General features: G+C 42.1%; 1 protein-coding gene across 1 annotated transcript; it reads left to right on the top strand.

Moving 5' to 3' along the window:
• Positions 1-6,402: 6,402 nt before the first annotated feature.
• On the top strand, positions 6,403-14,285 carry BAG2 (BAG cochaperone 2). Its single transcript, XM_014891783.2, has 3 exons — positions 6,403-6,681; positions 12,367-12,476; positions 13,449-14,285. Exons 1-3 carry the CDS (start codon positions 6,518-6,520, stop codon positions 13,847-13,849), a joined length of 675 nt encoding a protein of 224 aa, XP_014747269.1. The 5' UTR covers positions 6,403-6,517; the 3' UTR covers positions 13,850-14,285.
• Positions 14,286-18,828: the final 4,543 nt, after the last annotated feature.

Here is an 18,828-nt window from a genome sequence, read left to right as displayed (position 1 = left end):
TTTTATGATTCATTCACCTTTTGAGTTTGCTTCTACCTGCTATATCCTTAAATACTCATTATGCAAGTAGATACTTTTTGTGGAGAATAAGAGGTGGGGAAGACTGGATTTTTCTCACTATTCCAAAGAGTCAGCATAACTACAGCTGTTTGTCATCATGGTTAGAAAAGCTGGAAAACTGACATTGGCTTATTTCTCACAACTCTGATGTAATTGCTGTCTCTGAAGCAAGAAGAATGAATGAAGAATCTTGTGAGGTATCAGCACTCATTAGTAATCATACAACTTGAAGAAACTGTTCAAATTCCAGAAAATAGCTTGAGCACTTACAGTACATTTGAGTGTGATTCCCAAGTGTTACAGGGTGAACAGGACCTCTTAGTGGTTTTCCCTTGTGCCTGCTGCTGGTTTTCCTACTGCTAGTCTTGGATTAATTGTACTCCTGGTAAAATTCAGGTGTATAGTTCACACTGCTGCTGAGAAAGCCTTATTCTGGGAGATTTGAGTTGTCTTTAGCTACTGACTCCAGCTTAAATCAGTTCCAGAATTTTTCCCACCCAGTGCTTCTGTTAAAGGGTGGAATAAAGCAGGAAAAATTTTCATCCTCAGAAGCATCTCTATCCAAGTTATAGAAACTTTTGGGCAGATTTTTTTTCCATGTAGATCCTCAAGTTTCAAATTCCTTTTACATAAAAAGATGTTCCAGTCTGAGAAAGTTCTTTGGCTCAACAGTGTTTAAAACCTGGCTAGATCATCTTCTCCAGAGTCTGCTATGTTAGAATTTGATTATGTGCTTTATTTCTCATAACATTTTATTCTGCCATAAATGTAAAGTTTGCTTGTACCTGATGGGCCATGACTTAATTGGTTGCATTAAAAAAAAAAATCCTGTGTGCACACATATTCTGTATGCTTGAAGCTCCACTTATTAAACACATTGCATTGGCATTTGCTTAGCAAAACAAGTAGCAAATCCCAACCTTTGCTGCTTTAGCTTTCATAAAACAACTCAATAGAGTTCTAGTTTCTCCATTATTTTTATGATAAAAGTAATCTTCAGAATTAGCAACGTCTTGAAATTTAGACTAATTTTGAAGAAACTTTTGGTCTCATTGAGGTTCTCTCTTAACTCAAACTTTTCATAGTGAAATTTTCTGCTATCACAGATACTTCTATTTCCAGAAGAACAGAGAAAATTGGATTCTTAAAACACTGCATGTACAGACATGTGACTTGTTACTCACCAGCATCTTGTGGTTGAACACCTTCAACTGGAAAAGTTGTCTTGTAGATATGTTTCAGAATTTAATGGTTTTGTCTGCTGAGTCTTGTTTAACTGGCTGAAATTTTTGAGGTTTGGCCTGCGTATGCTGAGAAATCTGCCTGCATTTACAAGTACAACCTGTCTGTTAAAAGGGGCTTGCCCAGTACATTTATACTAGAAATGGTTTGTCATGCCCTTTTCAAGAGCGTTTACTTTTGTGGTGATGTTTGAGTTAATCCTTTGTTAGCCTAAAGCAATTCAATAGTGCTTTTTTGTATTTATCTTTAACGAGGAAAAAGTCTACTCTCCACCTCACTACCACCAACTGTTCATTCTAATGCTCTTAATTTCTGTGTGGTGCGTGTGTTAAATTTTACAAAACTGAAACCATGACAACTAGAGATTGGTATAAGGCTCTTAATTCTTTGGTGCTTTGCATGCCGCATTCTTATGAAACAAAATCCCTTTTTGGTTATATTCAGAGACAAGGTGAGATGCCAAATAAGTCAGTGCAACTGTTAATGAAAGTGGCTGGAGCACTGAAGTGTTATATCTGCCTGGTTGCTTCTGCTATTTAGTAATAGTTTAAAAAGAGAGAGATTAGCTGACTCTAAGATACTTGCCTTGTATGTATTTTTTGGGTAGTGGGTTAATTTTCTTAGCTCTTCAAGGAATACAGAAATGGCCACTACTGTTCCTGTAGTGCTCGTGGAATGCAAACCTTTACGAAATCTTTACCAAATATAGTGACGTTTATAGAGGCATGAAGTTATGCCATCGTCTTTCTTAAAAGGAGTGTTCTATCATCTGCTTGCAGTGTCCTGGCTGTGTTTACAGAGACTGCTGTAAATCGGAAGGTGAGGAGGATGAATGATGAATTGTTTCAAAATTAATTCAGAAAAATGGGCTGACATTAGCACAAAGATGCTTTCTGGCAATTCTTTCCTGCTAATCAGCTTTATGAAAGTCTGCATCTGCATTTTTCTTTGGTGCTTCTAAACCCCTTCAAGTTTCCTGTAGAAATTCTTAATTCAAGTGGTTTGGTGCTCAGTAGTAACAATCTGGGTTAAATAATATGGCCTGAGATATTCCAAAAGTTTATGTAAACAAGTCAGAAAATTTACGGTAAATGGCAAGAACATACCAAGTGTGTACTTGAACGGCAAAGCTCTGCATGCATGGAAATTTAACGTAAAGTTCCCTTTGTAAATCTATGCAAATTGGCTTTCACTGACTGCAGTATCCTAATTTCTGATAGTCCTTCCCTTTGGTTTTTTGCTCAGAGCTCCACTGTCAATCGACCGAGCATCTGCAGCTGTACAGAATACACTGGCTCATTTAATTGTCGACTTTGCTCCAGTGAGAATGAACTGCTGCATGACCCAAAATGGTCATAGCAGCTCTCAGATTTCTCCTGAGACAGAGGGCTTCTTTCAGACTTCTACGGCCTGGGACCTTGGGGCTTGCCTACACAGTAGAACAACTGCAGCATGTAGAGGCAGGGCTAGTTTTAATTAGCATTGGTAACAACAGCAGTAAAGACACAGCCGCACAAGTTCAGCAGGTGTGAAGTGAGGGGGCAGCCTCCTGTGATAGCACACATGTATTTTGATCGAAAACATACCCTGAAAAGTCAGGTTGGCCCATCTTTATTGTTGTTGCAGTGCTGGGGAGACTGCAGGCTGGTTTTGGTTGGCAAGCCTGAGCCATGGATGTGTCCTTCAGCCATGTCTGGGAACTGCTGAGCTTCCAGAATAGCTGTGCACAAGGAAGGTTCTTAACCACAGAATGGTTTGAGTTGGAAGAGACCATAAAAATCATCTAGTTCCAGCACGCCTGCTGTGGGGAGGGACACCTTCCACTAGACCAGGTTGGTCAGAGCCCTTTCCAACCTGGTCTTGAACACTTCCAGGGATGGAGCATCCACAGCCTCTCTAGATAACCTGTTCCAGTGCCTCACCACCTTCACAGAAAATAATTTCTTCCTCGTATCTAACCTAAATTTCCCCTCTTCCAGCTTGAAAATACTAAGTTCCTGTAGGTGAAGGCAGGAAAATAATCCTTCATGGCATTTCTTGGGTGTGGACTTTGTCTTTGATCCTGTTCCATGACAGCTCATGTGTAAGTGTTAGGGTATGTGACAAGGTATATTATCAGGTTTTGAAATTAGGCAAAGCTGGAACTAAGGTGCTGTTTAGTAGTGTTACAATTTGCAGTGCTTTTGGTGTAGATCATCTCCCTAGCTCTGGGACTTCTACGGATACATCAGATGTTTGAAACCTGGGAAAAATGCTCTTTCTGCTGTCTCAAGGGACTTTGTGCATATGAATGAGACTTCTGTTCATTGCCCTGTTTTGCAATCAACACCCATCTTTTACAATGCTGTAGTTTAAACAAGAGACAGCCAGTGTTTTCTCTGCTGTGATGGGAATGCAGGAACAAAGGGATACACACCCTCTCCTCATGTTTTTGCTGGTGCCCACAGCCAGAGCAGGGCTGTGCAGTCCTTCACGTGACGGCAGATGTGGGGACATGGGAGAAGACAGGGATGTTAGCATGGCATCACCAGCACTCCTGATCATGCTTCATCACTGACGGCAAGGAGGGTGAAGTATGTGCTTTGTTTCAGGTATGAGGGCCCTTCTTCCTCCAATTGCCTTGTGGCCCCAAAGGACCCAATTTTTGCCTTTTGTGTCCCCAGAATTCCCCCAACTCACCTGTGAATCGCTTTCCTTCCTGCAGGGATGGACTCCAATCTTCCTAGACCAACCAGCTGTTATTTTGGAAAAATGATGCCAATTGTCCCTTTACATACCTCTGCAATAATAGAGGGGGTGGGGGCAATCTACTCCAGAGAGCAGGAAAAGCAGTTTTCAAGGTCCTTCCAAGTCTCTGAAAGGGAAATTATCCCAGTTTTCACAAGAAGTAATTTCAAGACTTGTCCTGGAAGACCGTTTTTCCTTTTAAATTTTCATTTTGTTTCCACATTTTTGCTATTCTTCCTTCTAGTGTAAAGTGTCCTTTTGCTGTTAAAGACGGTAAGTTAAGTGTGATACATTTTGACACCTAGGCCTGTTCTGTGCCTCTGATTCAGCTGTTCTAACTTCTACCTGTGTGGAATTAAACCCCTGTTTACCTGTTGAGGAAAAAAAAATGTTCAGAGCTGTTCAGCTACTTTGATTTCTGCTTTTTAAACCCAATCTAATTGATGCTTAATAAATTAGTATGGAAAGAATAGAAGGATCCCAGGAAACAAATAGTAGCAAACTATGTGTCATGGCTACAAATGGTTTCTGTTTGGGGTCCAAAATGGTTTTTAATTATCTTCTAGAGAGACTGTAGAGAGATGGATGGAACAATTGTCGAAATGAAGTTATTTCCATGAGCTCACAGGCAATGAGCCTTGCTTATCCAACCATGTAAAACAAAGAAAACTCAGGCAATTAATTTAACGAGAGTACTTGGGACATGATATCATTCTGAATGGACAAGCCTGAGAAAACAGCTATTTTGAATAACAGCAGGATAAGCATACAAAACAGTATCCCTGTGCAACAAAATCCCTCTTAGCTGGGTGCCAAAAATTGGTCTGTTAGAGCCATGGGGTATTTGCCCAAACCTCGACTTTTGGGATAAACAAATTCCTTTTTAAATACTCACAGTAGTGGCAAGTAAAGCTTATGTGTGACTTGAATTGCTGGTGCTTGTGAGAGAGAAGGTGCCGTTTCACACAGGCAAATATGTTCTTGGGACAAGTCATTACTAGAAGTAGATCCACTACCTTGGCTACCATGAAATAAATATATCTTTTCTTTCTGGCACAGAAAGAGAACATAAACCACTTTTCTTTCCAGTGAGCTTTTTTGTAGAATCTTACAATAACAGCTGGTGACACAGCTTCTTTTCTGCAAGTAGTAGGGGGCTCTTACAGTTGGCAGGAGAAAGATAGCAGTAGCAGTATCTCAAGTACCTCTTTTTTTTTTTTTTAGGAATTCTGTTCAGGGTCTGCTTGCAGTGAGGGCTGTCTCTGGTTGAACTTTTCTCTCCTTTCAAGCTTCTAGATTTTTAAAGCCCTTTATTTTTTCTCCTCCTGTTTCTTGCACTTTCCACTGTTTTCAGTTTTGTAGTTTACCGTTTAATTAGTCTTAAATAAACATAGCATGTGGTGGGTTCCTTGTTTTCTTTAATGAAAGAGTAAACCCATGAACCAACCATACAGACCAGTTCTGGAACACAAATCCTCATACCAACAGCTCCCATCTCACACAAAGTTAATATAGACACTGAAAACATCATTATTCCTCCCGTAGCTTCTGGCTGAACTACAGCCAGAGTTCATGCTGCTTTTGGCTGGTCCAGGTTTTGTTGCTCTTGTCACAAAGGGGAGTGGAGAACAGGAGCAGGGCAGCCCAGGGTCTTTCTGTGCCCCAGACGGTGACAGCGAGGAGCAGAGGCACCACACGGGGTGGTGCCGTGTGTCGGGATGTGTATGGCCGGGCACCTGCGTGGGGAAGGTGCGGGTGACACTGCGCTGTCGGTCGCGACAGGAACGTTCCGCTGCTGCCGACTCAGCCCCATGGTCCCCAGGTGGCCGGTGAGCTCAGCCGGCCTCTGCCGCCGTGCGCGGAGAGCGGGCAGAGACAGGGATACAGGGAGCTCCTGGAGCAGGGACCTTAACCAAGGGTCTGGAGAATCCCTCTTAGCAGGAATGCCTGAGCGGCCTGGGTCTGTTCAGCCTCGAGAAGGGGTGACTGAGAGGGGACCTCATCAATGTGATTACCTACCTAAAGGATGGGTGTCAGGGAGATGGACCAGCCTCTTCTCCGTGGTGCCAAGCAACAGGACAAGAGACAACGGGCAGAAACTGATGCACAGGAAGTTTCCCCTAAATACGAAGAAGTGTTTCACTGTCGAGGTGATCGGGCACTGGAACACGTTGCCCAGAAAGGCTGTGGTATCTCCCTCACTCGAAGGGGGCAGGGAGGTTGGACCAGACGCCCCAGAGTGGTCCCTCCCAGCCTGGCCCGTCCGGTGATTGTGTCGCCCCCGGGCGAGGCGAGGCGGCCCCGCCGCGCTGCGTGAGGCGCCGCCCGCGGGCCCGGCGCGGGGGCGTGGTAGCCGCGGGGGCCGGCGGCGGGGCGGCTCCTTCTTTGGCCATGAGCGAGGTGCCGGCATTCGGCCGCCGCCGCCGCCTGCGGGACGCGGGGAGGGAGCGGCCGCAGCGAGGTTCCGCCGGCGGCAGCGGCGGGTGGGATGGCCCAGGCCAGGATCAGCGCCAAGGCCAGCGAGGGGGCGCAGCAGCAGCCGCAGCAGCAGCAGCAGTCGGGCGGGCAGCTCCGCGGCCGCTTCTACCGCTCCACCTCCATGGCCGACCGCTCCAGCCGCCTGCTCGAAAACCTGGACCAGCTGGAGCTCAGGTGGGGCCCGGGCCGGGCGCTGGGAGGGGACCGGGGCCCCGTCTGGCCCCGAGCCGGGGACTCCGCACGGCGGGCGCGGAGCCCTTCCCCGGCTGAGGGGGAGGGGGGCGGTGTGAGGCTTCTTGAGGGGACCGAGGGGAAAAGGGTTCTCCTTCATGGAGGACAAAGTTTAAAAATGGGAGCTGCTGCTCTAAGGTGAGCTAGCGTGGCCTGGAAATACACGAAAGTAGGAATATGTATACAAATGTATGAACGGAGACGTTTTTTAGAGAAAGCGCGAAGGACTGCTTCGGATTTGTTACCCTTCAGGGTGTGGGGAGCCTTCAGCAGACGGGGATGTGCTCTGCGAGCTGTGACACGGCGGGTACGAGCCCGCGATGCATGCTGTCTGTCGTCCCCCCCTGTCCCTCCGTCCCGCATCTGCTGGCAGGTGTTTTGTAAGAAGGTGCAGGAAATCCGAGGATAAAACGTGGTGTCATTCGGGCTCGGACACTCTGGCAAGCTTTTAGGCTGCAGTGCTGAATGCTGGCGTGTGAGGATTCTTGTTTTCCAAACCTACCTTTGCACTTAGTGGTTCAGTTATGGATGTTCTTGTGTATGTGTCCACCTACTCTCTGAGGTGTATTAAAACGTCTCACTATGAAATAAGGACAGTATTGCATTCTGCAGCTGAGGTGTGTTTTCCGAAAGTTATTGGAAATGTTATGTGAATTTCATCCTTGTGCCAAGACATGTGCTGACTTTTTTTGCTACTTGACGTTCCCTAAATAATACTATTTGACTTTTTTCCCAGTTTGGCCTCATGAGAGATGATAACTTGCCTTTAATCATCTTCCCTGTCCTCTCAGCTCTGCTAAATTACATAGTGTCCTTTCTGAGGTGGATGGATGTGCAGGATGCCACTGATTCACCTCCTCCTGGTACTGTTTCAACACACCCTTTCCTTCATTACGGCTACATATTGATCAGCAGCTTTCACAGAACCACCCAGAATGTTTCTAGGACTTTCCTGTAATTAAAAGAGCTTTGTGGGATGCAGGAGTTTTATTTCCCCTTTCTGCCTGCATTACTTTGCATTATTCAGGAGTGGAATCGATGTGCTGTTATATTAGCTTTTCACTTAGCTTGATTAAATCTCCTTGAAGTCCTTTGCAGACTTCTCTGAATTTGACTAAACAAAATCACTGTCTGCAAACAAGTCTCACTGCTTACATGCAGATCTAGGCATATGATGAATATATAATCCAAAAATTAGCATGAGAATATGCAAAAATGTGTTTTAGATTTGCTGAGTGACTCTGAAACAAAGCAGACAGTTTGGTTAGCCAGCAATTAAACCCTCAATTAAACTTCCCAGTTTGCTGTCTGAAAGAAAGCCATAATTCTATATGTGGAATAGTCATGAGAAAAAAAGTCTCATTTGATAAAAGTCACTCAAGTCTTATGTTTTTGGGTTTTTTTTCTATTCACAACTAATAAACATGCTTAATTTCAAATTTATATGAATCACAGGAGGAAAAACTTCCAAACTTTCTCCTTCTCCGGCTGTTTTGGTTTTGCTATAGACCCTCAAGATGTTGCTTGTAAATATAATAAGTGAAAATTTGTCAAACTGAACTCCAGCCTCTAATTAAAACCCTCAACAATCCTCAGTTCTCAAGTTGCTTAAGGTCAATTGAACTCTGAAGCAAGCTTCATCCCTCTGGGAATCACAGGATCATAGAATGGTTTGGGCTAGGAAGGACCTTAAAGGTTCCCTATTCCAGCTCCCTGACATGGGCAGGGGCACCTCTCTGTAGACCAGGCGGCTCAAAGCCCCATCCAACCTGCCCTTTAACATTTCCGAGGATAGAAAGTCCACAGCCTCTCTGGGCAACCTGTTCCAGTGTCCCACCATCCTCATAGTGAAGAATTTCTTCCTAATACCTAACCTAAGTCTACCCTCTTTCAGTTTAAAGCCATTGTAAAATGCTCCAATTTGAACAGCCTTCCTTTTCCTACCTTTCTTTCCACTGTGAGAGCTTCTTTTCCAACAGTAATGGAATTTTTGTACCTCCCTGATAGGTGTTTGCAGAGGGCCTTTCTTCTCTATGGAAAGTGAGCAGGGAAGGGGAATTCATTTGGCTGCCAGGGAGTGTGTGCCCGTGACAGAGGTGGCGAGTGGGGCAGGTGGCACGTTTGCCCCTTGTAAGGGCTTGGACCTTTGCATTGCCGTGACTGCCAAGATATCTCAGGAGCAGCTGGAAGCGAGACCACAGGCTCTGTTCATGAGTCACTGCCTTCTCTTGGTTGTGTTAAGTGAAAACACAGTTTTATGTGTGATGATACACGACGTAAGTTAGATTCTTGCTGGGTATTTTTTATCTTCATTTTTTGTATTTTTTATCCTGTTCTTTGGATCAACCATATTCCCCCTACCATTCATTTCAGTGTTCCCAGGACTGCTCACCTGGGAGTGGACATTTAGCTGAAGGAGTGAGGATGCCAGGGTGAAACGCCCTGTTTTATTTCACTCCAGTGTGCCTGATTAGCTCTATTTCAGGAAAAAAGCTGTTCCATCCTCAGATGTTTCTTATTTCCTTTGAAAACTTATCTGAACCTCCAGCACGTGGGCTTTAATAGAGGGCTGTTTAAGTCCCTCAGTAGTTTAAAGGACAGAGTTATTGCAGCTGTCCCTAAGAAAGCGGGTGTCAAGTTTCTCATCTGGAAACAAAAGCACAGCCTGGTCCACCTGTTTCTCAGGGGAATGCTCTGCTCATGTAAATGGTATGTAGCAAAAAAAGGCATTGCTCAGCTAATTGCTCACAAACAGGGAAAATCAGAAGGAAGGAATGTCTTTTTCAGTGTTAGGTAATAGATGGAATATTTAGTTGATATTCAAAGCAACAAATACAATCCAAGTAAAAATAGGAATCGGAGATTTTCATCACTGAGGAAAAAAGACCATACTGCTGCATCAAAATAATTGATAACTGGGTGTAAATATAAGCATCTTGTCTTATTTTTTCTTTGCCTTTTATTCTTTGGTTGGTTGGTTTTTTGAGACTTGGATTGTTTCCACCCCTTCCCACATCAGTCACCTCTGTTAGAAGCTTAAATCTTCCAACTTTTTTTTTGGGTTCCCCACACAAGGAAAGGAAAGATTTCCAGAAACCTCTGAAGTTAAGAAGCCATGCATTTTAGGAAAGAAGTTATGAGAACTTACTGCATGGTGTGATCCTGACACACTATTTTCCTGAAGTTGGTGTGATTGGTTTCCATTTTTTTGTTTGTTTTCTTTCTTCCCCCACTAGAGCACTGTTCTGAAATGACCCTGTCCCATTCTTGTGTGGCACTCTCTATTGCAGTTTAGGAAATAGTAAAAATAATTCTGAAGAAGCGATTATTGCAAATAAAAGAGTTCTTAAGATTTGGTTATATTACCTTTAGTAAATTAATGCCAATCAAAACTCTAGTTGGTGAACTGTGTTTTTCTTTTTTTGCCCTATGCAACATTAATTCTGACAATTTGGCTTTTAGGTCCTACCTCACATACCAAGCTGGCCTTTAGAAGTAGTGATATTTTAGGCACTCTTTAGAACTGTACCGATTCAGGATACATCTCTGCATTGCAGCTTTTCCACATTCTTCGTAGGACCCAGCAAAGCCTGTGGAAATCATGGACTGATCTACGTCCTGAAGGCAGAACTTTAGTTTTTACCTCAGTACAATGATATACAGAATATGATTTAAAAACTCTATCAAAATTGAAATTCTGCACTTCAAAATTTTAATTTACAACTTTCCAGCCACTACAATGCATTTTTAAAATTGCGAAAATACTAGTGTTTTTAAAAAGGCAAGGCATTTTAAAAATATCGCTAGACTTCCTAAATTATAAAGTGGAGACATCTGAAGTATGAAATGACTCCACCTGCCTCACTGCTCTTAATAACCAGTCCAAAATAATAATTACAAGTATTTGCTCTTGGCATGAATTTGCATTGCATTAACTTTTCCCACTCCTCCTCAGAACAAACATAAAAGGCAAGGCTTGAAGCCTGTGCTTTCACTGACTAAATTAGGCTAAATATTTTGTAAAACAGAATCATTTCGTGAGCAGGCTGCATGTGAATAGTGACTATATCCTCAAATGCTCCCATTCTGCTTTCACCCTCTTTTCTCTTACTGCTATTTTCCTGAAGTTACCTGCCTTCAGCCAGCCTGTGAGGCAGGAGCAGCAGCTCCATGCCTGTCTCAGAGATATGTCCTCATCTGCACAGACAGCAGCGCCCAGGAATGTTGAAGAGTGTAGAGCACCTAAGAGACTTAACAATATTTTGGATTGTTTCCCCTTTTCTGGCCAGGTTTCATAAACATTTCAGGATAGATGGATGGATTCTCGTGATGCAGCTAGACCTCCTGAGCTGTGCATTGCAAGCATCTCAAACCATCAGCCAGGTTCACATGATACTCTTGCTTTTCTGTGCGGCCCGTGAACGCAGAATTGATGGTTTTGATGCAACTCTTGCAGCCAGTTCCAGCTTGGAAAGTCCTCTGCAATTTCCTACCCTCAAATCTCAAAGAAAAGCCGAGAGTGGGATGTTTCCCTCTTTTGTATCAGGTCTTCAGAGTGTTGCATTAGAGTTCTCCAGTGTTCTTTTCTGTAATGCAAAAGCCCCCTCTTCAAAACTGGTGGAGAATAAGACTTGAATTTAGAAACGACTCGGATTTCTCATGCAGCATTTTCACATTGTCCACGGTGAGCTAAGTCTGTACTTCGTGCCACGAGCAGGGCAGGCTGTGGGCACAGAACCACACACCTCTTACCAAGACCCAGTAGTTACAGTGACAGCAGTTTCTGACGGACTTCCCCCTTGGCGTCACTGCATTACATGTGAGTTTCAGCACAGTAGTGGGACTGGAATAGGGGTCTGGTTTCAGGAGTTTTGTGCTTCCTTGCAAGCCCAGAAATAGGAGCTGCTCCCACAGAAGCTTCCTCCCTGTGTGAATCACAGTGAGCATCATTCCATGGGAAGCACTAGTGATAGGGGGGGCAGGCAGTCCAGTGACCAAGGCACAACACTTGTGTCAGGGAAACCCTTTTCATTTAATAAAAGTGTGTGAGCTTTGTCCCACTCACGGGGTTTTCTCCTTTGTGAACAGCGTTGTTTGGCACATTGCAGTTTTCTGGAGTGTTTGTTGCTTTGCAGGTGGATTATATGGGTTCTGCTGGCCTGGAGGTGGCATAGGGACCCAGGGCCCCTTGCTGCCTCCATCTCTGCATCTGCCACCCTCACTACCAAGTTCCCTGGTGGGGACTCAGTCCCCTTCTCTCCTAGTTAGGCTGCTGACAATAATTGCCAGTTGGCTACAGGACTTCTGCTATGGGGCTGCAGAACCATCAGGCTTTGCATAAGGAGATTAACCATGCAATAGGATAGAACACAGCACTGTCAGTAAAACAAAATAAAGTTTGATAGAATTGCTCTTGTTTTCTTTTGCCCCTCCATTTGTTTGGTTTTTTTAAAATATAGAGTCTTGAAAAGTGAAGTTAAGATAGAAAAAGTCATGAAATCAGAGTCGGTCTTATGGATAACTGAGAACTGTCTGTACTTCCTCTAAGCCAAAGTTTAAAACAACAGTTCTTTGAGCTACATAGCTATTTTATTATTTAAACATTTTATTTGGTTTAACCATGTACAGGGTAGAGGCTTTCCGTGATGCAGCATCTGCTATGGAGCAAGAGAAAGAAATTCTGCTTGAAATGATCCACAATATACAGAACAGCCAGGACATGAGGCATATCAGTGAAGGTGAGAAGTTACTTTCCTGTACCCTCCAACTGACTCAAAGTCTAATCAGCCCATCTTTTAGGGAACTGCTTTGTGTGAGCAGCTCTCTTTGCTGCTGGTAAAGGTGCAGCATTGGAGCCAGCTGAGGTTGTTGAAGTGTAACCCATTATCCTGAGATCTCCTCTTCTTGATTAAATTCATGCTGTTCAGGTAGATGAACTACCATGAATGTCACTACTGTGTATGTGAAAGCCTATACCTAGTTCACTGATACATTTTCAAAATCTAGATTAACATTGCTCTGCTGGCGGAGAGACATTGATGATGATATAGTTGAAAATTATTTTGACTACTGGACAGGCGTGAGTGTTACAAAGTGTATAGCCTGCAAGAACCTGATGATTAAGACCATTGTCATAGTTGTGTGATTCATGGCTTTAAGTATATTCCCTAAACCTGATTATTAGATGCTTTAAATTGCTGGTTATTGACTCTTCAAGAGCTTATGTATCAAGTGTGTTGTATTCATATTTTTGAAAAGCAGCTATACTTTCAAAAAATAAAAAACCAGTTTTTTCACGGCCTCTTACTATATCTAGTTTTCTCTTTCTGGCCTTTTTTGTCTAAATCTCTCCCTCAGAATAGCACAGAAGTCTTTAATGACCCAGTTCTGTTACTGAATGTTTCCTGGTAATATTGTATGTTTTGCTTTTAAAGTGACACAGCAAGCATTGCGTCAGCAGTGGGAAAACACTGCTTACAATTTTAGTAGAGTTTAATGCCTCATTTCAAATCAGACACTGGCTTCTATGAAATGAGTATGACTTGGACAAATGCAAAAAGCTCATTTCTGGCTTCTGGAAATCTTATTGATTGTCACTTACTTAAAAAAACGTTGTTTACTGCTCAGTTATAGCAGTTTGAGTGTCTTGATGATGCCATTTGCACAGGAAAGTATTTGTAACCAAGAATATTTTCTTGTTTTCGATTGAGGTGAGAGAGAAGAACTTAATTTGACTGCTAATCGCCTGATGGGCCGAACCCTCACTGTGGAGGTTTCCGTGGAAACCATCCGCAACGCGCAGCAGCAGGAATCTCTACTGCACGCCACCAAGATGATTGATGAGATCGTCAATAAACTCCTCGATGATCTGGAAGACGCCAAAATGCGCTTAATGTCACTTTACGGTGCGTGCACGTCCGATGTGCCAGCAGGACCCATCGATCAGAAGTTTCAGTCTGTGGTCATTGGATGTGCCATTGAGGATCAGAAGAAAATCAAAAGGCGCCTAGAGACTCTGCTCAGAAACTTGGAAAATTCTGAAAAGTCCATCACATTGTTGGAGCATCAGAAATCATCTGTTCGGCAGTCTTGCAACAGCAAACAGGATTAACATATCTTCCTGGCTACTTCTGGCAAACCACAGGATGAGCAAGTGCCCATAAAAAGCACACAGAAGCCAAGAAAAGAATTCTCTGTATGAGCACACACGCATATACACATCCACGCTCACCAAAGTTTCTTTGATTGTGAGGTGCAAGCATTTAATGGGTTTTGGTAGCATTGGCATTTTCTTTTGGCAATAAGGAATGCTATCAGTTCTTCCGTAGAGTCAATACTGCTCTATTGCAAATTGTAATTGTGCTTCTGCTGAACTGATGGAAACTGAAAATCTAGCCTTTCCTCCATTCTCCTGGGTTTTTTTAAACTAAAGTTGTTTTGTCCTGTCATGAGATTTCAGCTTTTCTCTGCTGTATACATAGTGTGTGTGAATCAGACTTCTGGGGACAAAAGACAAATCATGGCAATAAATCAAAACAATTAATAAACTGTTTATGGTATTTTCATAAACAACACAGTGTCCTACTCATTACCATTTATAATTTTGCAGTTTTTTAATATTTTAAATAAACCGATCATAATGCTTCTCTAGAGTATGGACAGCTACCTCCAGTTTGTAACGGAGGAAGTGAAAAGCAACACATGTATCTATCTCAGGGGTCACCAGTCAGGCTAGAAATGACCTGACTCTCAAAATCCCCCCTCCATGCCTGGTGAACCATTCTGCTCCCACAAGCTCATTGTAGCTTTGAGATTGCTGTGTACTGGTTTTTAATAGATTATAGAAAGGGGAATTGTACATCAGCTACTACTCTGCTTTTGCATCATCTATGCAACCACAGAGCTTCATAGGTGCTTTTTGGTTTGTTTTTTATCTTCCATCCTGTCACTCACAGTAACTGCTGCACATCATCACTGAGCTCCGTGGCTGTGGGTCTAAAGTTTCAGATTTTAGGGTATGCCTGGAGTTTTGTAACCCCCTGTAGCCTGGCCAGTCTTGAAGTACTTCATCCAAGGGTGGTGGTACCCTGAAGGGAGCAGGGGCCTCTGTGGCTCAGCCACCAGCATGCTGAACTTGGCTGAGGTAGAAGCTCAGCGGAAGGGAGCCCGAAGGGTCTGAGTGATGCCACCAACAGCTGCCTTGGCCATTATATGGTTATTTAGGCTAAAAGTTTTTTGTTTTCTTTCTTAGATCCTCTTCATTGTACTGATACCTAAAGGATTTTTATTTCTTACAGCACTTGCGCTATTACAGAATTGCAGAAGAGGTGGGTTAGAAGGGACCAATGAAGGTCATCTAGTCCAATGCCTCTGTAATGAGCCTAAAACACTGCCAATTAATCCTTCTAAGGGTGTTAAGCAAACACATTGATTTTCCATGTTCAAAACTGCATGCACGAAGAAGCAGGAGTATGTTACTTCTGATATTCTTCAGATATCTGGGTAAAGATGCTGATTTGTGTTTTACTAAAAAAATACCAAAACAATGCAAAACCCCCAACCAATAATCACTAGTGATTATTTTCCAGTGTATTTTCAGAAAATGTACCAGGCATCTTTGATATATTAGTAATACTTTAATGCCACTTCCAATGTCTACAATCTTTGACTTAAACCTTGTCACTGTATTGGCCAGACCAATCATGAAAAGCAAAATGACCAGGAAGAGCAGAAAAGAATCCCTATTTTGTATTTCAACCACATGGTAAAGCAACCAGAGGCAAGAGCCAAGAACCACCATTTCTATCTGACTGTGGTCTCCACACTTGCTCCTTTGAGTGCTCTCATGTGCTGCCTTGGCAACACACACACAAGAATCAAGCACACGGTCTTCAATCAGATTGAGGCTGCACAGCTTGTAGTTAGAGCAATTTTTGAAATTTAATATACTGACACTTTAACCACAAAAGTAGTGACTTATATCAGACCCAACAATAAGCAAACAAACGTTTAAAGTTGCATGATGCAACTAGTGTCACTTACAAGAGAACAGCAGAATTAATTTGCAGGGATTTTACAGAACAGCATACACAAGATACTCAGTTTTAAACACTTATTCTTCTGCTTGAGGATTTATGGTATGTTCACTTTTTTTTCCTACCAATCTGTTACATTTACTTGAGATTATGATGGTGATAAAATCAGTTATGTACATTTCCGCTTAGCCAATTATATTTAAGCCATTAGTAACAATGCATCTTAACCCTCACAATGAGAGTGGTGTTTCTCCTGGTCCACAGTAAGTTGTAATTTTTCTTAACAACTTTAGCGAGTTTGGCAGAACTGAAAAACTATCAGTATTTTCTACTAGAAACCTGAGAATGAGCCTAGTTCAGTAATAGGACCCACCTGGCTTTTAGATGACTCATATAGAACACTTCAACACAGAACAGTAGCAGGTTTCTTTTATTCCATTATAGCACCTTTTATCTTAAATCTAAGCGTTGCTGTGTTTTTCATTCTGTAATTTTGATAAGCTGCTTGGATGCCATATTTAATAGAGAATTATTTTCTTCTCTCAATACTATTTGTGCATTAGAAAGAAGATCTGCACAACTTTTGCTTCCTATAAAAAGATGGCAAGGTCATTTCGATGAACTGGAGTCTGCTGGACCATCCTTACACTCTAATTTTGGTACAATTAGTGTTCAGGTACTGCAACTTCAACCGAAGGTCTATGTCTACACTTAGAAAAGCAGCAGAGGGGGCTCAGGTAGTGTCACTGGAATGGGAGCAGCATGTGTGTTGGCTTGCTGTGTGATGAACTCCCACAGAGGAGAAGGGCAGATCATTCACCCTATTAACACCTGGAGCTCTCAGCATGAACACCTTCAAGTGCAGCCTGGCTGAGTCTTGTGCAGGTACCCCACATAAGCCCCCAGAATGCTGTGGGTTCAGCTGCTCAATACTCTTTAAATTATCTCACCTCTACAGAAATGATGCAAAGGAAAACGTCATATCAGATGTGCTGCAGCTCAATAATAAAGAAAATAGGAAGTTATATTTTACTGAAGCATAAAAATTAAACAGGAAATCAGACTGACAGTGTGGTAATTCAGGCATTTTGACTACAAAAGTGTTGCCTTAAGAAACACTGAAAATAAGAAAGCTTCAAAATTGTCTTAAGTGGAATAGTTAATTTTTTTTTTAATTAACCACACACACACAAGCTCAAAAATTCATGTGATCAGTCATACAGCTTTGAGATTTGCTATTTCCAGTTGGAAATACATCCCTAGCATTACTGCATTGCATCTAACGATGCCCCACGTACTGGGAGAACACCCATTCACTGAATGGATACAACACAGAAGTGACAAAGCTGTAGTGTCATACTCTTTAGTGAATCCCTGTTTTACTAAGGCATTAATAATCACTAAAGGTTCCTGCTAGTGCTAGCTTGATCAGCCAAGGGCAAAGAATTGTGGCAAGATCCAGATAATACAGCCAATGAGCTATTCAAGAGGTATAAAAAGAATATACAGGAGTGCAATGAATTTTGTCTTGTGGCACAAGTATCTCTTGCTCTTAATCCAGGTTACCACGGGTGTAACAGAGCTACATCCTCACCCACCGTGCAATCCCAGGGATGCAAAGAGAAGAGCATTTTTATTATCAGCCCTACACCTGTAGGTTTTGCTAACTGAAACATATGATATTTTAATGAGTACACTTTGAGTGGAGAATGAAGTAATGTTTGTAATAAAAATTATTCATGAAGGACAAGTGTTAAAACATTTAGGCTTGTCTCTTCTTCCAAAAGGCAAAAATTAGTGCCACTGAAGAGTGATATGAATACCTAAGGTGTCCTGCAATATGCAAGTCATCTGGTTTACATCTACACACTAACCCCAGTAGAATAAAGAATCAAAATTTTCAAGCAGTGTACATGCAGGGCACTTCCCAGAAAGATGCTAATTTGGGCAGTTTCCATCTCAGTCATATTGGGGAGAACAAGTACTGCCAGCACTGCACTTCCTTTCTTTCTCCATAAAGAAAGGTCCACTTTAGATTTAGGATGGGAGTAAAATGAACTCACTGTTACCCAATGCTGCAAATAACTATTTCTGTATTAAAGTATATGCACTACATTTCAACATATCTTAAATTTATCAAGTCTGTCAAGTCTCCACCTATGAAAATTTCTGCTGAGTCATTAAAAACAGTAGTTTATGGTGACATACTTTAAATACAAACGGCTTATATTATTTGTACAATATGCTACAGCTTAACATAAAATAGTACCAATTGCCATTGTACATAATAAAGACTTACTTTTCAGTACACTGTACAAAGTCAAACAATGCAAAAAAAGATGTTTTAGACACTTCGTGGTTTTGTTTGTTTTTCATGAAAAATGAATAAAACCCCTTAAACTTGCAGACAGGCAATGAAATGTAAGTTTCCATATTAAAGACAGCTGTCAAAATTCTTCATGCATACACTCTACCCTAAGTTGTGAGGTGGCCCCATGATGTTCAATCATCTAATCCCAAGTACCTTACTTCTTAAACTGCTAGGACAGATAGATAGGGCTTGACTACATTTATACATATAGTGATTAAATGCACTTGTTAAAAAATAGAGAGAATTGTCCAAGAGAAAATACAGGAAACATTACATACAGAAGGTAAGGTGAAGAACACACGGTTTTGCTGCAACAGCAAAAGGGATGGAGTGCCCTCCTTGCCAGTAACAGCAGATCTCGAAAAGCTTGTCAAAGAAACTATGGTACTCAGTACAAAGTCTAATACAGTAAACGCAAATACAGAGTTCAGAGATCTTTTTAGTGTTTGTGCATAACTTGCCACTCACTTCTCTCCCTGCAGACAGTGGGAATAAGAATACATTTCAGTTTTCATACTCATTGACTTAGAAACAAAGTCAGTCAAGCTTCCTACACGAATTCACATAGTGAAAAGTCCTTCCTTCAAAAATATACAGGATCACTCAACCAATTTTCATTCTCATATGCCATTTATAAAACTATTAAAACTGTTTTTTTTAAGCAGCAAATTTTGCATTTGTCAC

Source organism: Sturnus vulgaris, chromosome 3, assembly GCF_052056855.1.
Source record: "Sturnus vulgaris isolate bStuVul1 chromosome 3, bStuVul1.hap1, whole genome shotgun sequence".
Taxonomy (NCBI): Eukaryota; Metazoa; Chordata; class Aves; order Passeriformes; family Sturnidae; genus Sturnus; species Sturnus vulgaris.
Note: the sequence above shows the minus strand (reverse complement) of the source record. Positions and strands in the feature narration are given on the sequence as shown.